The 24,953-nt window shown below is 40.9% G+C and overlaps 4 protein-coding genes across 4 annotated transcripts in view; all 4 read right to left on the minus strand.

Moving 5' to 3' along the window:
* The window catches only part of LOC134195851 (X-ray repair cross-complementing protein 5-like), a 9,681-nt gene extending 8,680 nt beyond the window's left edge, over positions 1 to 1,001 (minus strand). Inside the window, exons 1-4 of the mRNA XM_062664938.1 lie at positions 891 to 1,001; positions 478 to 597; positions 395 to 412; positions 226 to 274 (exon numbers count right to left, since the gene is read on the minus strand). Coding sequence (XP_062520922.1) covers positions 226 to 274; positions 395 to 412; positions 478 to 532 — 122 coding nt within the window. The 5' untranslated portion in view covers positions 533 to 597; positions 891 to 1,001. The remainder of the gene's footprint in view (positions 1 to 225; positions 275 to 394; positions 413 to 477; positions 598 to 890) is intronic.
* A 304-nt stretch (positions 1,002 to 1,305) lies between these two features.
* LOC134195587 (protein DVR-1 homolog) lies at positions 1,306 to 2,884 on the minus strand. The gene is made up of 2 exons (XM_062664634.1): positions 2,256 to 2,884; positions 1,306 to 2,156 (listed from the first exon to the last, which is right to left on the minus strand). Exons 1-2 carry the CDS (start codon positions 2,728 to 2,730, stop codon positions 1,528 to 1,530), a joined length of 1,104 nt encoding a protein of 367 aa, XP_062520618.1. The 5' UTR covers positions 2,731 to 2,884; the 3' UTR covers positions 1,306 to 1,527.
* Positions 2,885 to 3,468: 584 nt separating this feature from the next.
* On the minus strand, positions 3,469 to 4,849 carry LOC134195397 (bone morphogenetic protein 7-like). The gene has a single exon (XM_062664417.1). The coding sequence runs from the start codon at positions 4,791 to 4,793 to the stop codon at positions 3,729 to 3,731; it is 1,065 nt and encodes a 354-aa protein (XP_062520401.1). The 5' UTR covers positions 4,794 to 4,849; the 3' UTR covers positions 3,469 to 3,728.
* Positions 4,850 to 6,873: 2,024 nt separating this feature from the next.
* On the minus strand, positions 6,874 to 24,942 carry LOC134195914 (cytosolic carboxypeptidase 2-like). Its single transcript, XM_062665008.1, has 16 exons — positions 24,090 to 24,942; positions 23,771 to 23,833; positions 23,573 to 23,664; positions 23,427 to 23,505; positions 22,870 to 23,132; positions 22,303 to 22,424; positions 20,661 to 20,849; positions 20,462 to 20,596; positions 10,670 to 10,815; positions 10,426 to 10,524; positions 9,954 to 10,187; positions 8,638 to 8,689; positions 8,414 to 8,569; positions 7,617 to 7,667; positions 7,436 to 7,543; positions 6,874 to 7,352 (listed from the first exon to the last, which is right to left on the minus strand). The coding sequence occupies exons 1-16, from the start codon at positions 24,899 to 24,901 to the stop codon at positions 7,020 to 7,022; spliced, it is 2,934 nt and encodes a 977-aa protein (XP_062520992.1). The 5' UTR covers positions 24,902 to 24,942; the 3' UTR covers positions 6,874 to 7,019.
* Between the last annotated feature and the right edge of the window lie 11 nt (positions 24,943 to 24,953).

A 24,953-nucleotide genomic window follows, 5' to 3' on the forward strand; every position in this document is an offset into this window, starting at 1 on the left:
CTGGAATTAAACAACAAATACTCACAACAAGAAAGACAAAAAAGATTTGTGCTGCAGTTGTTTGTTGGTGCATTAGCTTGTTTGTCCCTACATTGATGTTACTCTCAGACTCTCATTCCTTTCTAAAGTTTCATCGTCTGTCTGTCTGTCTGTCTCTTTGTCTGTCCATCTGTCTGTCTGTCCATCTGTCTGTCTGTCTGTCTGTTTGTATGTATACAAACTCACTGTGTTGAGGTATGAAGATGATCCATGGCAACAACAAGAGCATCAACAACTTCATGTATGTCAAGACAATAAGTACTTCATCTTTGCATTATATCATACTAGCTGTACATACAAGCACACACACACACACACACACACACACACACGCACACGCACACAGCAATGATACAATCTGCTTCAGTATTTCCTAACAAAAACAGTTACACATAAAATCATATGTAACATTGTAGTGCCAGTACAAGTAACACATACCTGGAATTATCTGACTATTGAGATATCTCACAAAATCGAGATCAGCTATACCCATTTCCTTAGCAATAGTGACATGTCTATAGCTGTCACAGCCATCCTCATACAACGAGTTATCAGTTGCTAAAATAGCCATACACACCAAACCCATCACTCACTATACACACCAAAGTTTGCATCACTATTACATTTAGTCATTAGTATACATACACATCATGCAAGTAGTACAGTACAATCAGTCAATAATAATTTGTTGTTTCCTCATGAGACAAAGTAAATAGACTAAAATACCTGCCCATAAACATACAAAACATAAATGAATTACTAACGTTAAAAATAAATTTTATTGATTAAATTTGATATCAATAATTATCTATAATTTTGTTTTCAATATCAATACTATAAAATTATTTTACCGTCCGTTCCAAAGAGAATAAGAGCGAATTCGTCCTTTCCGCTAGCGAACAGACGCTGCTGTATGAGCAGATTGACGACCTTGACGGCGTTCTGTAGAAAACTCGCCGTCTGAGGAGCTGAAGAAGAAGCAGACGGTCCGACATCCAAAACAATAGCTACGGCATCCTAAAAACAGTGTCATAAATCACAAACAATCTCTCAAACACTACAACGGTAGGAAACTGACTCGCTGAGTGGCCATCGCGTGGCGCCAAAAGAGATCTGTCACGTGATAAATGATTAATTTAATTTGTTGCCGCGACATCCAACTTGTAGCAAGAACAAGACTTCTAAATTTAGAACCTCACTTCCTACGTCTCATCTCAAGATCTAGAGTCAATGAAGGGAACACGTGAAGACAACGTTACTAGCATGTGAGTATCTGTTGTTAGATGCTGCATTTATAAAGCTCTAGTTTACAACAATCTAGCACTAATATGATAAGAAAAGCTACATGAACTATAAACTGCTCTAAAAACTATTCTAGAAACAAATAGCAATATCTGTCTATAACTATAGAGAATTCCTTTGATGTCAGTATGTCAGTTTCTAGATCATGTAAGACTTGTTCTTCTATCGTTTCCATTGAATTTCATCTTACTGGCAGCCACAGCTCGTAGCAATCATGCCTGGCAGTCGACGTAGTTTAACGTCACCATTCTGATCATGATAAAGAACCATGAGATGAGTGAGATCTACTGGAACACAAGCAACAGGAGGATAAACATCCGGATAATTGTGATGCATAATATTCTGAATCCTTGCATGATGAGAAGCATTCATGTTATTACTCAACGTAAACGGACACATTCCTGAACAAACACAAGCTTGGTAACCAAGAGGACGAATAATGTTATTCCATTTGAGTAATCTGAAATCAATGTAAAACTCCCGTAACTGACATATCTTGTCTTTCCTCATCATATGATTCCTTGTTCTATACCACACCTCAGACAGATTGTCCTCGATATAATTCTGCCATTCCGATTGCGATCTCTTTATTTTCAAAGACCCCAACTCTTCCTTTTCAACGCCATTCTGAAACACAACAACTATAGTTCCTGTCTCTGAGTTGTTTGAATATTTCTTCAATCCAACTGATGCTGGTGTAACTCTCGTCTTGTTAGTCAACTCAACGTGTAATTCAAGTTCAAACTGTCCTTTTGGGTGCTTCACCCACTCTTGTGCAGCTCCACTCACATCAAACACAGCCCAATGATCCACTCCTACATCAAACAAATCAAGTGTATCCAACCGCACCAAAGCATCTTCACCTCTAACTGACGTCACTACCAGGTAAACCATAACTTGAGCTATTAGCTCACCACTTCCGGCTAAGGAGCCGCACCTAAACACTCGCAATTCAGCGCTGGACACATCACTCCTTGAGACAATAGACGGCGTATGGAACCGCAGACGCTCTCTAAAATCCGTAGCTTCATCACTATAATCTCTATTACTAAGACCAACAACCATAGCAACATGCCGTGCCTTCTCCGCGTCTCTACACGCACCACTCTTGCTCTCTGTCTCATTCTCCGAACACCGTGTCGCGTTTGCCGAGTTCGCCAACTCCCACAGATGGTCCATATACGCAGGAACGGTGACGTTAGCGAACGACGGAATGTTAGAAATTCCCAGACTATGAAGGTATTTCTCTTTTTCCCTTTCTACTACCTCAAGCAACTGGATGTGAAAGTCAGACTCATTCATCGGCGCTTTGATCGGCATCATTTCGACGGAGGCGGCATCAGATGAGAGTGGGAAGAAGAAAAGACACAACTGCACAAACAGGAACATCTTCGCGAAATAGTGTGTGTAAACGTGTAACGTGCGCTAATAAATGAAGAACACGCCACCCAGCCATCTGTCAAAAACTTACTGTCCAACTTTTTGGTTACTGACTGACAGACACAGTCCCATATATTTAATTTCAATAACCTGATATGACACCTTGACATCACATGTCAGCATACAGAGAACATACCATGCTAAAAAAATTGTGATTTGCATGCCAGTAAACAAATGGAAACAACAAGAGTAATACAGACTGAGTGCTGTTGTCTGTGTCTGAACGTTAACTGTAACAATTGCAAAGTTGCCTTAATTAATTAATTAAAATTAATATTAATACGCCTGCTTGAACGTGTACGTAGAGCACATTGAGCAGTAAAATTCCCTAGCTAGGATTTTTTGTGATGATTATTACATTGTAGCATGACCAGTATCTGTAACTGTCTGTAAGCCATATGCTCATGCAGGCAAACATCCATAATAGCACACATTCACAATGATTAATTAATTAATTAATTAATGTTTAAATCTAATAAGCAAATCTTTTTATCAATTTAATCAATTACTATTCAGGTATAAATATATAAATAAGCAAAGCACAAATGGCCACCATGTGAATCACAAATCATATGATATGATGTATGAAAACCGATCAATCGTTATTAGAGTGACTACAACATGGTAAGATAATAGGCATATACACTGTAACTAAGTACAACATATAATAACCAGAAGGCAGTGTCACTCATCTTATAACTTTATTGTTATAAATACTACTAAATGTTCAGCTACTAGAAACGTGAAACCTTGGCATGAACGTTTCACAATAACACTATTAGAACTCGTCAATATCATGACCATAATAATAAAGATGAAGATACAATGTGAGTGTAATACGACAATTATATAACAAAAAGTGAATATACCTATTAATATCAATTTACCAATCCGCTACTGCATACATGGCAACTTAATATGATCAACCAGTAAAGTGTCTTTATATCTCACTGGCAGCCACATGAAACAGCAATCATATCTCTCATTCTTCTCAGTGCGATGTTTCCTTCACTGTTGCGATAGAGCACCATGATGGGAGCAAGCTGTACCGGAACGCATGCAACAGGAGGATACTTATCTGGATGAAGATGATGCATGAGACTTTGAATCCTTGCATGATTGGATGCATTCATGTTATTAGTGAGTGTACTCGGACACACACCAGCACAATATCCCGCACGGTAACCTTGTGGTGCGATAATGTTCCACCTCAACAGACGAAAGTCGACGTAGAAATTTCGCCAATGACACAGACTGTCTTTTCTCTTTAGTTCGTATTTTCCCCAATCAAGCTCGTTTCCACCCAGCAGATTGCTAATATCTTTGGCCCCTCTTTTAATTCGAGACTCTAAGCCTACGGATATTTCTTTGTTGTTACTAAACACGACAACTAAAGCTTCTTTCAATGAGTCGTTTGAAAATCGTTTCAGCCCAACAACTGTCGGGTTGATTTTCGTTTTGTTCACAAACTCTGTGTGTAACTCAAGAGTGCAATTCGTTTCTGAACGTTTCACCCAATTACGAACCGTGTGTGTAACATCAAACACAACCCAATGTTTACCACCTGTATTGTACAGATCAACCTTATCCACCAAGTCTCGCAAAGGAGCCGGAATCCCCGGGATCCAAGTCACATTGTAGATACTCGCGTGTGCTACCACTCGTATATCCTGTTTACTTCCGGTTTGAGGCACTTCTCTAAATAATCGAAGTTCCGCACTCGTCACATCATCTGCTGATGCAATTGGAGGCGTGTGGAAAATCAACACCTGCTTCAGACGAGGAGAGACATCCAGCTCTTGTCTGCTAGTAAGACTCTGAACCATGTCGACTTGTGCTGCTTTCCCTACGTCTTCTTCAGCGCCACTCTCCGTTGCAGGCTTTGTCTCATTAGACTGACTCAACAAGTTGTAAAGATCCCACATATACTGCGGAATCGTCAATTTATCGGAAAACGAAACGATCGGAAGGCCCAGCAGCTCGAGAAGGGTCTCCTTGCGCGTTTGCAGCATCCGCTCCAAGAAAGGCGCCAATTCACTTTCTACTGACGTATCCAAGCCGACGGCGCTTGCAGTCACACCTGCACTTTGTTGAGATGCTAGTAAGCATAGAAACGTGAGATGAAGAGAGTTCATGCTGTTGAGGAAGTAAGGAGTCGACAGCCGCTCTTCCCGCAAGTTGCTCGTTGTAATGTTCCGCTATTGACGTGCGTTATTAGATAATGAGCCACGCACGCTACCCGTGCAGACATGACTCTGGATAATTTGCGTGAATGGTGGTGTGATAGTAGAATACGTGATCGACTTGCCTTCATTAATTATTTTCCTAGAATTCTACAGACTACTTCGGACTCTGATTTCTAAGACATTTGTTGGATTTGATGTTTTTAATTGTACAGTATAGCTAGATAAGTGTCTAGACACACAACAGCTGCAGCAACTTTGTATAGCAAATTGTTGTACATTGTATTACCTATGCTAATAGCCACAAAGACTACGTAATTACATATAATCTACAACAGTGGGTTTCCTCTTTCTCAAGCATGGTATTGAAATGGAAACAATTAACAGTCACAAGTGATTAGAATACAGACATGCAGCTCTATGGGTGTGTGGCAAGATCGAAATTTGCATAGCAAAGAACCGAATTGTAAACAACTGCAGACCACATAAGTTGAGACCGAAAATGTATAGGCTTGTTATTTTATGGGCAAATAGTTCGATCTACAGTATAGTTCTAGTTCTGATCACTCTTCTCCATTTTGTATCAAATTCAGTGAGTCTGATATATTCATCAGTGTATTAGAATATCATGTGCACTGATGTTAAAAAAGTAAGCAACTAAACCAAGTCTGAAAACCATGTCCAAGCTTGTACAATCATGCAAATGTTAACAGCATGTCCTGTTGCTATATGGTAGTATATACAGTCACCGGGATGATAGGAAACCATAAACACAGAGTCAAGCCAAACAAACAAGTTGCTGCATGAGATAAAAGAGTACAGTTATAGTAAACTATGCCAACTATCCATGCACATATTGCAAATCATGTAGGCCATCTATATCAGCCAGTGTTAATGCATATCAATTATCAACAGTTCACTACTCAATCAAACCTCAATCCAACACATGCAGAAACACTTGATATACGCACAGCAGTTAACAACAAAGCTATAAAAGTTAAATCTTTCTCAAACTCTATAAAAATCGACAATAAACACACCGCATGAAACCGGTACTAGTACGTCATCAGAAGTTTTGCATGCACGTCTATCTAATACAGACATGGGTATAATTATGGAGCCACCCCCATATCAGCTGACGCATGAAAATCAACAATTACAGATTTATGACTATACCTCAAATGACTATACATCAAATCATGCTATTTGGGTATTTATATTGTTCTGATTGGACGCTTTGACAACCCATAGCAACAAACGATTAGAGAATGACCAGACTAACCACCGCCACCATACATTACCATGTCCAAACCGTTCATGTTGTGACGTCACAAGAGCAGACTCACAACATGCAAGTAAACTGAAACGTATAGTCTTCTCTGACATAACAAAGTCTTTTTATTGTTTAGAAGCTTTTTGAAAAACCATTTTCATTAATAACTTTTGAACTAATTGAACTGACAGAAAGAAGCAGCCATGTAGGTCACACATGATCACCTCCAATCTCAGGCATGTGAATGGTACAATCAGAGCCATTGCCTCACAGTTATGACTTGTTTCAAAAGTGTAGCTATTGCTGTAGATGCATGTACTTGCAGTATCCGAGAAAGTCCAATAATTTTTTAAACTAAGTCACATGCTCGGGGTGGCTCCATAATTATGCCCATGTCTGTACGACACACACACACACACACACACACACACACACACACACACACACACACACACACACACACACACACACACACACACACACACACTAATTATTTATACGATGCAAAATTACTCCCTGGTTGAGAAACATTGAGAACTGATAATGTCATTTTAATATTGTGAGTGCTTTATACCTATGTCTATGTCTATGCATGTCAACATGTGTGCAAATCTCTATGAACATAGACAGCAGAGAAACATTATAGTTTTCGTGAATATTAACTTAGATTCACTGGCCTCGTGTCCTCCAGCTCAACAAAGCAGTATCTCAACGCTCATTGGTACAAAAACTAATAAATAAGTAGTTCAAAAATACAAATACTTTTGTGTGAAAATAGAGCATTATAATTTGAACAGAGAAGTTTGTGCATCCAAATCTCCCCAAGCAGCAGGTCCCACCGTGTGAGATTTCAACAACCAGGGAGACCATGAATTACCAACAGTCAAGCAACTACGAATACTGCTGCCAAACGGTGTCTGCCACATCAACGTACTATCAAACGTGGATTGATGAGTAGAGTTTGGATGTTTCGTTGAGGTCACGTGATGTGGTGGAGATAGACAGTAGGAATCATGCTGAGCAAAGAAAGTGTTCAACGGGAGCATTAGCTTCGATTGTGATGCTCGAATGAGTTCTGCTTCTTGTTTGACTCTTCCTCGTTCTCGTTCTAGTTTCTGTAAGTAATGGGTACATACATGCACAAGTGAGGATCAAATGTATGGGTAAGAGTAATGCGTATCGTTAGGGCTACACCAACCTTCTTTGCTCGTTCCTGGCTTCTTTCTTGAGAGAAGATTGGAATACCACCATTTGATCTATTGGTGTATGGATTAACAAACTTGTATGGCTTCACGGTGACCGAACACTGTTGTTATAATCAGAAAGAATAACACAAAGATTGACTGTCAAAGGCAAGAGATGTGAGAGACTCGACTGACTTTGACTGCTCTTGTTGCTTGTTTGACAGGCAGGCCTCTCATATTCAACTCCTGAGTAGAATAAAAACATTAGGATATAGTATCTGAGTATGCACAAAAGGCTCAATGTTTGTTTGCCTGTTTACATATGTAGATACTTAATTGCGTGCATACCCGTGCATGCACCTGTGTGTGTGTGTGTGTGTGTGTGTGTGTGTGTGTGTGTGTGTGTGTGTGTGTGTGTGTGTGTGTGTGTGTGTGTGTGTGTGTGTGTGTGTGTGTGTGTGTCTATAGCTGTGTGTATCTATAGCTGTCTGTCTCTGTCTATCTGTCTGTCTGTCTGTCTGTCTGTCTGTCTGTCTGTCTGTCTGTCTGTCTGTCTGTCTGTCCAATACATATATTTGAAACATGAATCTAGCAACATATAATATGTAACTACGAGTCAAATTATACAGAATCACCTAGAGACTACAGATATCAACTACTGAACCAACTGAGAACTAAAAATTACATTTTCTAACTACTAAAGAACCCAAAGAGGGTCCAGTTATTACAACACTAATTATTGGAGATGAAAGCGGCTTGTTTTTGCGTGGACTCTGCAACCCAAGGATGACATCTTGCGTTGGATTACTCTAGCATTGCATCGCTGTAATTGAATGCTGAACCTTTTCCGCCAGTGATCCATAAATTGTGCCGAGTTGCGCCTGTCTGTCTGTCTGTCTGTCTGTCTGTCTGTCTGTCTGTCTGTCTGTCTGTCTGTGTCTGTCTTCATGTACATGTTATTCCATAGTTATCAAATACAACTTGTGACTTACAGGCAGCCTTTCTTTCTTCTCTTTCTCACACTGGTGCGCTTCCACTTTTGCCACATGTACAAACCTCTCTTTCTTTTCTTCTCTCTTTTCCACCTTCCTATCTTTCTTCTTCATCTTATTATGGGCTCTCTTCTTTCGTTTCTGCCTATTAACTGGCTGTTGATCAAGAAACAATCATGTGACAATTAACTACAACTAAAATACCAAATATGTCTCATTCTTACCACTTTAGTTGAGTCTGTCTCGTCGCTGCTAGAACAGCTGTCACTGTCATTGCTGAAAAACAAACAAATGAAGATCAACCAGCTGCAGCTGCCACAGAACGATCGACGTGCACATATTGCCAAACGCAAGTAATTAAATCCCTCATTCCATTCGTTTGCTTGCCTTTCTATGTGTCCACTTGCCTATTAGGCTGTCTGCTAATCATGTACCTAATTTCATCTATGACCAACTACAATAACTTTTTATATCCGTGTATCCATCTTTATCAATCTGTCAGTGGTTCAGGTCTGTCTGTCTAGTCTGTCTGTCTGTCTGTCTGTCTGTCTGTCATATAATATATTTTCATACATGACTACTATTACTGTCTGTCTGTCTGTCTGTCTGTCTGCCATTCACTGAATGGGTCTGTCTGTCTGCCATTCACTGAATGGGCAAATGTTTGCGATTGTGGTCGAGTTATAGACCCCAAGGATACCACCTTTTGGTCTGTAAGTATGGAGGTGGTCCTGTTTGGGCCCATGACTGTATTCTCCATGACTGGGGTGAATGCATGAGTGACCTACATATCCCACATGAGAAAGAACTAAGAAATCTATACATCAACACTGAGGATCGCCCAGACATTACATTCTTTGATGCAGAATCAGAACAAAATCTAGATGTTGACATATCATTGGCACACCCATGGAGTCAAGGCATTCTAAAACGATCCAGCAGAGAGGATGGGTTTGCTGCCCGCACAAGAGAAGAGAAGAAGACCAATAAGTATACAGAAGAAATTCTACCAGGAGGGACGTCATCAAAGTGTATCCCACTAGTGTTTGAGCACTTTGGTAGATGGGGCCTGCAAGCCGATGCCTTCTTACACACTCTCTCAAAACAGTGCAGCCGCATTGAGGAAGACCCCTTTCGTAGTGCAGAACAATTCAAAACTTTTTGGAGAAAACAATTCTCTTTGATTCTTCAAAGATGCAACTCAAAAGTAATCCTCAAAAAGTTGTCAAGAGTTTCAGAAACAAAGAATGACATGGACAAGCTTTTTGACTTTAATGTACAGACCCAAGTCCACTAATGTTTTAAAGTATTTCGCTGTGAAGGACTGGTTCATCATAGAAGTTTAGGATGTGTACAAGTAGAGGATCTGTAACAATAAAATAATCTGTCTGTCTGTCTGTCCGTCTGTCTGTCTGTCTGTCCATCTGTCTGTCTGTCAATCTGTCTGTCTGCCCATCTGTCATGCAACCATTGCAACGTTTTATGTACGCCAGTTGTATTGAAGGTCACATCCACCAACCATCACAGCTCATTCATCTACCTTGATTCACACTCCAGTATCCATTCAATGTCTTCATCACTCAATATCTTGCTGACATCAATCAGTTCTTGCCTACTCAACGGCTGATGTTGTGCTGGTTCACAGGAATGAGACAGTGCGTGTACAGTCGGCAAGCAACAATCAAGAGTAAAGCAGCTTTGAGTTTGCATTGTACATGAACGATGTGTTGATGACACCAAACATTCAATTAGATCTGCATACTGGCTGGTGACACTATAAAATAGAGAGTTGATAGTGTGTGTGTGTGTGTGTGTGTGTGTGTGTGTGTGTGTGTGTGTGTGTTTGTGTGTGTGTGTGTGTGTGTGTCCATGCGTGTGTGTGTGTGTGTGTGTGTGTGTGTCCATGTGTGTGTGCATGTGCATGTGTGTGTGTGTGTGTGTGTTTGTGTTTGTTTGTGTGTGTGTGCGCACATGTGTGCGTGTGTGTGCATGTGTGTGTGTGAGTGCCTTACAACGGCTGAGAAACACAGTGCCAATAGTCAAGAACAGATTCAGCAAATGACTGTCCAACTGACATGAAATCACCGCAATGAAAATGACGTGGAACATACCTACAAGACAAACAAATATCTTCCTGTCCTCCAACCTACCAGCCTATCCAACCACAAGCCAGTCAATCTATCTCTACTTATTGTGTTTGTCTGTCTTTCTGTTTGCCCTTTATGTCTCCGTCTCTATTTGTCGATCTATTCTTACTTTTCTAACGTTGAGCCAGCAAATGTAGCCTCCAGTGTAAAGCTATTCATCACGTTCAGCTGCCTCCACATAACAACACGTGCTGTTGACTCTTTACACTTTGCAATGTGAAACTTACAGCCAGCAAACGTGAATATACCTTTAGCCTGCATGCAAAACAACATGTAACCAGCATGAAAAGGGCAAACAGGTAACAACTGATTAATCAATGTCTCCGGCCTGTTCAACTGTCTGTCAACATGTCGCCTCATTATTAATTGCCTCAAATACAACGTCTACTGTATTCTCTGTTAGCAACTGCTTTGTTTGTCTGTCTGTCCGTCTGTCTGTCTGTCTGTCTGTCTGTCTGTCTGTCTGTCTTGTCTGTCTGTCTGTCTGTCTGTCTGTCTGTCCAATACATATATTTTCAATATTGAAATCTACAATCAACACAACTAAGCAACTCTACTGTCCCAATCGCACAAAATCTCTACCAAACTAAAACTCTACAGAAAACAGCCCTATATAGGGCTGTACAGTAAAGCACATTAATAATTGTGTGTATTGTTCATTCTCTTCACTTTCCTTGTATGTTCCAGTAAGCGGGATGTCTTCCTGGTAATCACTCTAGCAGTCTGTCTGTCTGTCTGTCAAATAACATTTATTTCAAACATACATCTATAATGCAATGCTAGCAAGATAACTATATAAAGTTCTGTAACTACAAGAGTTTACTAGAACTACATTTTAAAAACAAACAAACATGTAACACTTAAAAGAGAACAATGCAGACTACCCGGAGGCAACTTAGCAGCTGAAAAACTGGGTACAGCAATCTACAGTACAGTCAATGTTATTAGTGAGAGCTGATATTTCTCTCAATATGACCTTAGCATTGCACTCTTGAAGTTGAGTTGAGAATATCTTTCTCCAGATGTCCAGAAACTCAGCAGCGTTAGGTCAACCAAGTTCATCACGTGAATTCTTGGCTAGCCTTTCCAGAAAGAATTTTCCCATCTCACCCCATCGCCCAAAATGTTCTATAACTAAGGGAATAAAACTGACTGTTGATCCACCTGGTAGATTTTCTTTTGCATATTTTGCCTTCTTCCTTTCTTCTCTTCTTTTTGCAGCAGCACCATCTGACTCAGATGACCTTGGAAAAATATCAGAGCTCCAAGAGTGTGCCAGAGCTATATCCAGATCAGTGTTGCAACCCTTATCGGGATCAAAAGCCACAACATCTGGTCTATCATTTGAACTCAAATAGCGGTGTCGTGGCTCTCATCGATAGTGCACATTTAGGTCACGAAGACAAGTAGATGCTATGGCTTCATGTGACCAACTGGCTCACCACACAACTTACAGGTTAACAGGTGGTACACACTGCCATCTAGGGTGGCTCCACAGTTACAAGTGGTCATTTAATCAGAAAGGAGTATGGACAAGCCCAATCTCAAGGTCGCCAAATGAAATTCGTGGGTATCAAGTGCAAACACTTCTGAAGTTGGGATTGCGTTCAACCTAGCTCCAGCTCTTTTTCCTTTCGAGGAGCGAAGTCGTGCAACATCATGAGCTGTAGGAGCTTCACTGATCAACTGCTCAGCCTCTTGTTTAGCTATAGCTGTGTATAGCTGATGTTGAATCTTCCCAGCAGATGAAAGAAGAAAAGAACAGTCTTTCCAACACGAATGGACTGAGTGAATGCTCTAGCTAGGGCTTGCCTTGGTGAGATGATAAGGCTGTCTATGGCAGGAATAAGAGAAGGAAAGCGAAGAGGTAACTCAGCAATTGCATGACACCAAGAAGCAACAAAAGCAGGTTGACTCACGGTGGCCAAAGAAGTCATACCAAACCCAACTAGTCTAATAGGCGAAACAGCTTGGTGCCACTTTCAATCCTCAATCAAGTCGAGTCCAAGAAAGCAGCAGAATGTCATTCGTGTACGAGAGTCGTGTGTTTTAGCAGCTTTTGTCAGTGACTCAGAACAAATTGAGCGTGCTAGGTGATTAAGACAAGGAATGTGACAGCCTCTTAGGAGCAGCATAGCACTTTGCACGTCTCCCGATTTAACAAATTCATCACACAAAGAAAAGTCAGACTCTGCTATGTTTAGGCAAGAGGAGACGACATATGATTTTGTACCTATGGGTGTGCCCAACATGACAATTCCATCATGAGACACCAATGTGTTGTCAAAGCCTTCTAAGGAAGCAGAAGTTGAAGGGCAATCTTTCTCACATTTGTGGTTGGTAATAGACAAACCAATAGCAGTAAATGAATGTCTTAGCACTTGAAAGATAGATTGAATGTCGTAAGGATGGCCTATGATAAAGGCATCATCCAGGTAGGCAAGGAAGCAGGCTATTGAGTGCTCTTTTTTAATTTATGAGATCAGAATGAATAGTCATAGCAAAGAGAATCAGACCCAAAGGGTCACCTTGATGAACTCAGCAGATGCGAATATGACTGGAGTAGAACCTTAATTGCATGAAGACCAGAGGACTAACTTTTTCATACATCTGAGATACATGATTATAGATGTCTGGAAATGATTTAGCTACCTGCTCCATCATTTACTGTCTGCTAATAGAATTAAAAGCATTCTTGACACATGTCATGAGTAGTGTTGCGCATGCGTGTAGAATGTATATATAAGTTGGGTTTCCTAAATACAGACACAGTCTTGTGTTGTGTTACCGAAGCCTACGCTTAGTCATCACAGTGGTGACAGGAGTTAGTTTCATTTCTCTGTTGTGTGGATATGGCTGAAAGGACTGACGCAGTAAGAAGTCGGGAGCTGCGTCTCACACTGATGAAAGCCTGTCTCCGTTACATTGGTTGGCATTCAAGAGTCACTACTTGATGGTTCAGCGAATCAATCAAGCAAATAACCAAGCAAATAACATCCAACAATGGACAGATGCAGAGTACTGCGCCATGATGTTTTGTTTGCAATTGTCGGAAGAGATTGAAATGTGGTTAAAACCAAGCAGAAGCGGCTGGAGAAGCCTGGGTAAGAGATATTAAGGAAATAATTGTACGATTGGAAAGAAGGTTTGAGACCGCAGATGGGAAAGAACAGGCTATCCGGAGGTTTGAAGAAGCCCAGCAACAACCAGATGAAGCCCTCTCCAATTATTTATTTCGGTTGCGACAGATAGCAGACTGTGCTTTTGCAAAGCTAGGAAGTGTCAGAAACAAAGCGGTCTTGAGTGTTGTGGCACTTCATTGCGGGGAATGAACAATGACTTTGCCAGACAAGAGGTGTTGCATCATAAATGGTTGACAGCCGAAGGGAAGCCGAAAGAATATGATGAAATCCTCAATGTGGCAGAAGAAGCCAGATCAATTCAAATGGGAATGAGAGCAGCCGTACCAATGACAGTAACAGGTGGAAATGATTGTTTGGCTCTTGCCTCTCAAGGCATGGAACAACCTTGTGCATGTCAAAGGATTCCGGAACGCCAGCAAGTGGTCTCTAGGGGGAAGCAAGCACAAAGGAGAACTACAACAAGAAAAAGAGGAATAGAATGCTGGTATTGCCACAAAATACAGTGAGGCGGGTATAGAAATTGTTGGCAGAGAGCTAGAAAGAATTCTCAATGGGAACCCCAGCAACGTCAAACAAGGCATAACGCTGGGCCAACAACAATGACAGCGGTATTACAAGTTTCTGGCTATACCTCTGGTAGACACAGACAGTTTGGTATGACAAGGAAGAGACTACCTAAGAGCCCATTTGTTTCTGTCACGGCAGTGCTGGATCATCAGGACATAGCTGCAATGCTAGACACAGAGCAGAATTCAGCCTTATATCTGCAAATCGATTATCAGAAGACAGTTTGAACTGCCTGAAAGGGTCACCCGTTGTGACTTGCAAGGGTGTTGGAGGTGAGTTGGTTCAGGTAAGGGGACAAATATGCAGGGATGTGCAGTTGACTGGAACGCATTTGGAAGTTTTCCAGCTACAATTATTGGTGGTAGAAGGATTAAGTGGTACCAGTTATTCTGGGCGTTGACTTCCTGTCTAGGCTTGGCAAGGTGACCTTTGATTTTCAGGAGATGAAGTTGTTGGTTTCTGGAAGTGGAGAAACAGTAAAGTTGTTAGAGGACTACAATGATGTTGGAGATAAGTTGGAAACTATACACGCACAAGTACAGGAATTTGTGTCAATTCCAGCTGGAAGTGAGATGTTTATCTCGTGTACAGCGCGAGGCATGAGGCAAGGACAAGAATATTTAGTAGAACCGTTGAGAGACCATGAGTCAATGGTCAAACCAGCGCATTCAATCATAATTCCTCAGTCGGACAAAACGCTGTGGATTCGAGTAGCAAATGCTAATAGCCAGTCAGAGGTCCTTCAAAGGGAGAATTTGTTGCTACTTTATATCCTGATGTGTGTGTTGCGTATGGAGAAGAGAAGGACGGGGCAAGCCAGAAAGTAATGGGGTATAAGATCAAAGAAGACCTAACAGGAGACCAGCGCAAGGAACTAGAAGCAGTGATACAGGAACATGAAACCGTCATGTGGAGACCAGAACAGCCATTGCCTGTGGTAGAGGTAGGGATTGAACACAAGCTGGAGTTGAAGCAGGGGGCAAGGCTAAGATGAGTAAGCCACGTCGATTATCACAGGCAGAAATGGTAGAGGTTCGGAAGGAGATAGAACATCTACTTCAGCAAGGTCTTATAGAGACTTCTAGTAGCCCCTGGTCAGCCCCAATTGTGTGTGCTAGAAGGAAGAATGGTCAGTTGCGACTAGCGATGGATTACAGAGCTCTGAATGTGCAGACAATTTCGAATTCAGCTCATCCAATACCATTGATAGAAGATTTGTTGGATAGATTGGGCAATGCACGTTTCTTCTCTACCCTAGATTTGAAATCGGAATATCATCAGATGTGTATTAGAGATAAAGATAAAGAACTGACAACATTTGTGGTTCCGTGGGGACAGTATCAATGGAAAAGGGGCTGCCCATTTGGCCTGTCGGGAGCCCCATCAACATTCCAACGGATGATGACAGTAATTTGGGTGATAGTCAGTACAAGAATGCTTTATGCTATCTAGATGATACTTTGATATGGGGTCGGAATTGGAAGAAACACATGAGTCGTTTGCGAGTTGTTCTAGAGAAGATTAAGATAGCAGGAGTGGTACTGTCTCCAAGCAAGTGTATTTTTGGAGCTAGACGAGTTGAATACTTGGGATATGTAATAGAAGCAGGACAGATAAAAATTAAGGAAGAACAGGTAGATCAAATTTGGAAGCTGAAACGACCGACAACGGTAATGGAGTTGAGAAAAGCTCTTGGAGCATTTGCATATGTGCAGAGATGGATTCCGGGGATGGCAGAAATAGCAAAACCCTTGTATGGAGCTTTAGAGAAGAATGGCAGACAGAAGTTGATTTGGACAGAAGAAATGGATGAAGCATTTACAATATTGAAAGATAGAGCAGCAAACTCAATAGTTTTGAATATTCCAGACTTTTCAAAAAAGTTTGTTTTAGTCACAGATGCTAGTAATGAAGCGAGTGGAGCAATGTTGGCAAACAGAGAATGTGATCAAATGATCGGTCAACTAAAACCAATAGCTTTCTTTCATCATACACTTACTTCCGCAGAGAGACGGTATAGCACAACACATAAAGAACTCTTGGCGGTGGTCTTGGCAATTAAGAAGTTTAGAGTATATCTGGGTAAGCCATTTGATTTGATTACAGATCATAAGGCATTACTGTGGTTACAAACATTGGACATGGCAGATGAACGAGGACGACGCGGACAATGGTTGGAATTATTACAGCAATATGATTTCAAGATCATACACAAGGCAGGTCGAAGCCAGGAAATGACTGTGGAAGAATATTTATCTTGAGTGGGAGTTGACGGTTGTTTAGTTGCAGTTGTACAACAAGGGTCTGATGTGGGTCTGATGTGGGTGTGAAAGAGGAGATGGCAGAGTTGTTTGAGTTTGACACTATCCGACAAGAGCAGTCTAAGAAGTCTGAAATAGATCAAGCTATCAAAGCAATCCAGCAGAATAGCACAATGAATAAGGCAGGGCACAACAGTGATCTGGAGAAAGCTTATTCCAAGGGACAATTACAGTTGAGTGCCAATGGGATATTGAGATTTGTGAATTTCTGTGGTAGAGCAACATGAAATCACCCCTTGGGTGTAAAACAGGAGTTGTTGGTGGTACTTCCAAAATCTTTGAGAAGACGCTTTATTATTCCTAGTACACGATTAGCCCTTGTCAGGTCATATGGAACAAGCGAGAACCTGGGAGAGAGCTCGTAGAGCAGCTTGGTGGCCTGGTATGAAGAAGGATGTAATGACATATGTTCAAGGATGTGATAAGTGTCAGTTGCATAAGCGAAAGAAATTCCCTGGCAGAGCTCCATTACGAAATACCGATATTCCAGGACGCCCTTTGGACAAGGTTCAAATAGACTTCTGCGGCCCTTTTCACAAGTCAATTCCAGATGGAATGGAGTACATATTGGCTATCCAAGACGTATTCAGCAGATATTGTATTTTGATACCAACAAGAGATTGTAAAGCAGAGACTGCTGCACAAGTATTTCGAGAGAGGTGGATGTGCCAGTATGGAATTCCTCTCATGGCACATCAGATAGAGGTACACATTTCACGGCATTGGTTTTCCAAGAGACTTGTAAAGCTTTAGGGATTAAACACATATTGAGTTCAGCAAATCACCCACAATCTCAGGGCCAGGTTGAGCGTCAGAATCAGTTGGTGGATAATATTCATTGTGTAATAGAGGAGAAGCCATATTCTTGGCCTAGAGCAGTCGCGGTAGTACAGTTTGCACATAATACCACAGTGAATGCTACCACTGGATATACTCCTCATGAGTTACTGTTTGGTCAGGCATCACGACGTCCAGAGACACTGTTACCTAGACAGCTATCACTGTCAGGAAGATTGTCAGATGAGGATTGGGAAAATAACGAGACACACAAAGAAATGGCTAGGAGGCGAGTGGTAAATACGATTCAGAAAATGGACAAAATATTTAGAAGTGTAAGAAGGCGGATTGCACAGTGTCAAGAAAACAGTAGGTATGAGCTATACAACGAGGTGTTCCATATGAAGTGGGACAAGTGGTACGAAGAAAGTTGTCACCAGCTGAAAGGATATTAGGGAAACTTTCACCATACAAGAGTTCTAGATATGTGATAATCGAAAAAGAGGGAGACACATATTGGTGTCGTGAAATTGAAGAGACAAACCCACGAACCATTCAAAGGCATTATAACAACTTAGACCTAGCTCAGAAAGGAACATTATCGTGGGAAAAGAACATCATGGATCAGAGGAGGACAGACAGTGAATTGGATACAGAAGATGACTATTGTGGACCAGTATCACAAGACCAGAGAGAGCAGCCTGAAGAATATAGAAGACGACATCCAATGAAACAAAGACGTGGTGTGAGACATCTCACACCAGACCCATACGCTAACAGATATGAAGAGGTCGAATATCGGTACACGGATGAGGATGACGAAGATTTTTAATGGGACGGTGAACATAATTTTGTAGGGGGAGGAGTGTCATGAGTAGTGTTGCGTATGCGCGGAGGATGTATATATAAGTTGGGTTTCCTAAATACAGATACAGTCTTGTGTTGTGTTACCAAAGCCTACGCTTAGTCATCACAATTAGTTTTCAGCACAACCCAGTCAGAATTATCTTTGAGGAGAAGCTCAATATGATGGGAAATTAGCTCAGAGCCACACTCTGTAGCCACACCATGTTAAATAGAGCTGAAAAATCTTGAAAACTTTTCCTTCTTCTGTTGGCATATAGCTCGAGCTGTTAAACACCGTAGGACTTCGCCAATTGCAATAGGTCAAATGTCACTATTGGATTTGGGAAGAGCAATTAATTGAGATGAGGAAGAAAAGAGTAGCTGCAACAGGAGGCAATATGCCTTTGGCCATGGCTGAACAAGCAGAAAGAAGGCAATCTGCTGTGCACTCTTTTGTTAGCAAAGCTTTCAAATGCTCAAAATGCCAGCCTGAAAGGCCAGCCCCTCAGCCTCTTGGTGCTCTCCGAACAACATTGCGCAAAACTGAGCTGGACAAATCAATTGTTTCTCGAGACATGGGTGGAACATCTAAGTCATTAACTCTTGACGGATGCTCAGAGGCTAGCTTTGTGGTAGTGTCTGTCTGTCTGTCTGTCTGTCTGTCTGTCTGTCTGTCTGTCTGTCTGTCTGTCTGTCTGTCTGTCTGTCTGTCTGTCTGTCTGTCTGTGTTTTATTTCTTACATCAAACTATGATACAATTCTGCAAAGAACTACAGTAATACAACAAGACTAATGTTCATTGAAAGCTACCGCAAACTAAAACACTTATATATAACTAAGACTAATGAGGAAAATTGGGTGCTGAGAGAGTCAGGTCTCTCAGATCCACTGCACAACATGCTAAGTTTCTTTGATATAACTTGAACATTACACTTCTGTAATTGTACAGAGAATCTTTTCCTCCAAAAGTCTAAAATTTCCGCAGCATTAGGTCTTCCTGCTTTATCTGATGAAAAGGCTGCCAGTTTCTGCAAAAACTTTCTCGCTTCTCCTCCCCATGATCCAAAATGTTCCATAACCAGTGGAACGACTTGACTACTGAGCCTCCAGACATTTTGTGTTGTTCGTACTTGGACATCTTTCTGGTTTCTCTTCAATTAGCTGCAACCCCTGTTGCCTCAGCAGAGCTTGGGAAAACATCTGAGCTCCAAGGGTGTGCCAACGAGATGTCAAGATCAAGATTAGAACCCGACTCAGCATCAAACATGATAATGTCAGGTCTACAATCAGATTTAGTATACCTGTTTCTAGGCTCATGACAATGATGAATTCGTAGACTTCTAAGGCACTCTGACCATACTCCAGCAATAGACTCATGAGACCAAATAGGGCCTCGCCCTGTCTTGCAGGTAAGTAAGTGGTATCCACTGTCGTCTAGTGGTGCATTGCAATTACAAGACTCTACCCATTTTGAAATGGTGATAGGCAGACCCAATCTCACACGGCACACTACGCAAAATTCGCAAGGGTTGAGTACGAATCCGTATGAGGTTGGTAGTGCATGCAACCATGCGCCTGCGCTCTTTCCTTGAACGGAACGACACCTTGCTTCATCTCTTGCAGTTGGAGCTGCATCAAACAAGTGCTGGAAATCTTCTTTGAAATTAGAAATGGACAATTGATGTTGTAGCTTTTCAATTCCTTTGTAATCTGAGATCTTCTTGTTTGTTGGAAGGTATGATCGAAAAGCATGTCCAACAGGGCTAGATGCATCACAAGTGACTTTGTCCGTGATGACTTTCAGATGTGGGAAACGAGATGGTAGCTCAGATATGGTATGGGACCACAAAGCAACAAAAGCAGAACCAGCAATGGAAGATAGTGGGGTTAGACCAAATCCAATTAACTAACGAACAAAAAACTGAAAGGTGTCCAGTTCTGAACTGCGCTTTTGACCACCTAGGATGTTATAGGGTATCCTTGACATTCTGTCTGTCTGTCTGTCTGTCTGTCTGTTTGTCTGTCTCCCCGTTTCTGTCCATCTATACATGCATTTCAAAACACCATATGTCAACCTGTTTGTTTCTATCTTTCAATTTACGTTTCATTCATAACTAAATCAACACTTAATTCCTTCACTCTCCACTTGCAATTTCACTGTTTGTGTCTCTACCTAGCTATCAGTCATACCATACCTCTACCACGTGTATGCTCTGCATTCCACTCTGAAAGTGCATGTCATCTCACCTTACTAGCCATCAGAAATGGGAACAGCCTGTGGTTGAGAAACTGTAATGGAGTAGCTGCCATCTTCTCTTGACAGCCGTACATAAACACATTGTGCTTGCGACTGTGACCATGAAAATCACAAAACAACAACACCTACAAGTCACAACAATACAATACCACACCACACCATAACACGTTCACTTATTAACTAACTTACTTTGCGTTTCTGTTTGAGAGTATTGATCGCTTGTTTGGCATTGTAAACCGTTGGATATGTTTTCTTTACAGGATGTAGGTATTGTCGGTTAAGATCTCTGGCTGATAGCGAGCAGCGGTAGTTGCCAATAGCAACTCCATCAGGATTTAGCATGGGAATAATTTGAAAGACAAACAACTGTCGTAATTCCTGCAATGTAGATAACAGAGAAAATTCAGTTGATAGACAAGATTCATATATATATATATATATATATATATATATATATATATATATATATATATATATGCATATATAACCAATTCATCTATAACCAATTCGTCTATAACCAATTCGTCTATAACCAATTCGTCTATTTCGAATCCATCTTGAATGCAAGCAACTCTGCCTCTACGATTCGAAGGTTTAGGTTTACAAAGTGCCTTGGAATCATCATCAGCTGCCTTCCTAAGCAGTTGCAACGCTACACGTGAGCTGGTTCAGCATTTGTTAGAGGCAGAAAGTTCTAAAAATGTTTCCACTTTGGATTCGATGAATTTGTGTACCACTGAAAGTTCTTTTTCTCAAACTTTAACCTTGCCAGGTGAAATTAGGGAAAGAGAAAGATTTTCTGTACAACTTGAAAATCATATAGACACTGATGAGCCTGCCTTTTTTATTTTACCACAAAAGGCACTACAGTCGCAGCTGGATGTCATTCAGCTTCAGTCTCTCAAGGACATGAGCAGTGTGAGAGACAGAGCCAGGCTTAATACAATCTCTTCCGCTTATGCTGGAGCATGGCTGAGGGCAGTCCCAAACCAAAATCTTGGCCTATCCATGCTTCAACATGAGTTCATTATTGCCACCAGAATTTGGCTTGGCATTCCTCTGTTTCCGGATTCTCCTGACTCGCTCAGATGTGTTTGTGGCAGTATCATCGACCCTCAAGGAGACTATTTGCTGGGTTGTGGTTACGATTCAGCTCTTAACAGACGTTATAATGCTTTATGTGACATTATTTGGCATGCCTTATTGATAGACAACAAAGCAGCCAGGAGAGAACAGACATGTTCTAGTAACTCTAAGGCTTGTCCTAGTGACATTTTTCATCCAGACTATGTTGCTGTCAAGCATGCTTTCTTTGACGTAACAGTTCGTAACACTGTCCAAGCTAAATACGTATGTGAAGCTGCAGAAATGGCTGAAGCCGCTGCAAGAACAAGAGAATTGGAAAAGGATTACAAACATGAGCAATCAGTATTAAAAAGTGGAGGACTGTTCTACCCTCTGGCGCTGGAATCTTTTCGTTTTCAAACTCAAGCAAGTCTTCAGTCATTAACAACTATTGCAGCCAAAACTACGACCTACAATGGCATCAATTTGCAGCAAGCGTTCTCCAACCTTTTGCAACAGCTCTCTGTTCAATTGTGGCAATACAATGCTAGAATGATAATTCGTAGATATTTGCTAGAAACTGAGTTTGGCATGTGGGACTCGACTACATATGTAGAATAATTGGGGTTTGGTTTGGTTGGGATGGTGCTTGTTTGTTAGGGTTGATGTAATAGTTTATATATATATATATATATATATATATATATATATATATATATATATATATATATATATATATATATATATAACCACGATTACAACGTACTCGTGCTTTCTTGTGTTGTGAGGTAAGAAAGTCAATGAGTCCGTGTATCATCCAACTGGAGTTTGACTCGCCGGGATGCACACGGCCACATAGGAAGACTCCTTGCTTATCATCGCTGTCATCTATTAAACACAAAATACAACAAAAGTTGTAGAGCAGCCTTGCACACACTAAATGCTGTCAAATCATCCACAAAACATGTCATATCATTTATATCAACAATTTTGTGTGTATTTCTTCTTGCATTCCTGCATGACTACGTTCTGCGTGTGTCCATGCATCCTTGTCTGCCAGTGTATGGTTCTGTACGCATTCCACAACGTCTATCTGTCTGTCTCTTTGTCTGTCCATTCTATAAATAAAACTTTTGTTTCATATTTCTGTCATTCTTGCTGTTTGCCTGCCAGTGTACATTTCTGTAAGCATCCCTCCCATCTGCATGCCAACACATCGTTTATCTGTCTGTCTGTTTGTCTGTCCATTCTATAATAAAACTTTTGTTTCATATTTCTGTCAGTCTTGCTATTTGCCAGTTAAACTAACAAACACCATCTCTTCTCCACGTACTCTCAAAATCAGTAATTGTAAGAATGTAGCAATCTTTGCCTCCCAACGTCCGACACAAGACATCTTGTTTACAGAACTGTGATGTCTTCTCATCCGTCTGTATGGAGATAAGGTGAGTCTGCAGATCTGTGTAAGTGTAAGGATAACAGTGAGCAAGGTATGTGATGTCGTCAGCATGAGGAAATTCCATCTGCCACAACAGCTGGTAATACAAGACATCACTCGCCGTTGAATCGTTGTGGTTATCGTGGTTTCGTGAATAACTATACAAAGCAAGCAAAAACTATTAAAGATAGAAAAAAGAAACACACTGTCTGCAATTAAATTATTTAGAAATTAATGTTGATTTAAAAATTTACACACACACAGTCACACACACAGTCTCTCTCTCTCTCTCTCACACACACACACACACACACAGTCACATGCACGCACACACACACACACACACACACACACACACACACACACACACACACACATACACACACACACACACACACACACACACACACACACACACACACACACACACACACACACACACACACAAGCACCTTATAGAGTGCCCTGTTCTGACCCAACCAATGTTATTTTCTTGTGCATCAATAGTTGAGTAAAACAAAGGTCGAAGTCCTTCAAATACATACAGATGATCAGCTATAGCTCACTGTGGTAGTAAGGAACACAAGAACATGTTTACCGTGATTATAGAGACTGTCCTTCTTTCTCAAGTTTACTATTGTGAAGTGATAACTAACACCAGGAACTGCATTCTCTACCTGAAAATAATACCTGCAGTACATGCAAACAAACACACAAATAAATGAACGATATGCATGTAAACAATTAACATGTTAGTTCAATATATAATTCTACACTTTTAGTCATGATTGCTAACCATTGTGTGTGTCTGTGAGTGTCAACATCAGGATGAAGAACAAGATCATACGAATATTCACCACTACAATGCAAATCAACAAGAAAAATTATAGATTTGTAATAATAAAAAATTGCAAACAAAGATTTTGTATTGATATGATAAGACGTTCAAGATATGTTATTTACAAACAGACAAACAAACAAACAGACAGACTGACAGACTGACGGATGAATGGACAAACAGACAGACAGACCGATGGATGGACAGATGGACAGACAGAGACACACAAACAGACAGACAAGTACTAATAAATATTTCTGCATTCATTCATTCTTACATCCTAATTGCTTTTTCCAAGTTCCCTGACTCAAACAAAGACTCAAATTTAAGAGACGGTGCATATGACGCCACCTGCTCCGACCTCAATGGAGTCTCACTCTTCGAACCATCAGATTGCTGAGCAACAGGGTACACCACAACACCCCGACTCCACATCTTGTTCTTTTTGCTAAACGAAGACTGAACACCCGAAGATGAAACAGACGCACTAAGAGGCTCTGGTTGTTTGGGTACATAAAATATGTGTTGAATACTGCGAAGACCTCTCACACCATCAACAAGCGGATTAACTTCTTGCTCATTCGTTGATTTATGACGCATGTCTCCCATCTCATTATCCGTCATTTTAGTTTGAGATTCACGTTTTTTGTTGTTGAAATGTTTCAAATGTGTCCCACGTTTAGATTTCTGTTTCCATGCTAGTGAATGGTCTCCTTTGCATTTTGACGACTGTTCTAAACACTCTTCGTTTGCCTTCTGCTCCTCGTCTGACAGCCCGTCTAGCAGCTGACATCCTCTAGAAGAGATACTGATGGGTCCTTCATCGCAACCACGCCCCCACACAATGTCTTCGCATTTCTCTTCTGAAGAGAACGGAATCATATCCATATCTTCCAATCTCAGTTTTACTAAGTTTTCTATTTCGTCGTATACAATTTTTCTTATTTGTTCTTTTCTTTCATCATTAAGAGATTGATGATCATCAGATTGGCAGCCAATGAGAGAATGAGATTTATCCTCGTCGTCAGTACCTTTGGAATCATCCTCACTCAAGCCTTCTTGTACATGAGGTCTTAGCTTGAGATACATCAAATAAAACGTGAAACGATGGTCAACTTTAAGGTCGCATAGCAACGTGGGT

This window comes from Corticium candelabrum, chromosome 20 (genome assembly GCF_963422355.1).
Source record: "Corticium candelabrum chromosome 20, ooCorCand1.1, whole genome shotgun sequence".
NCBI classification, from domain to species: Eukaryota; Metazoa; Porifera; class Homoscleromorpha; order Homosclerophorida; family Plakinidae; genus Corticium; species Corticium candelabrum.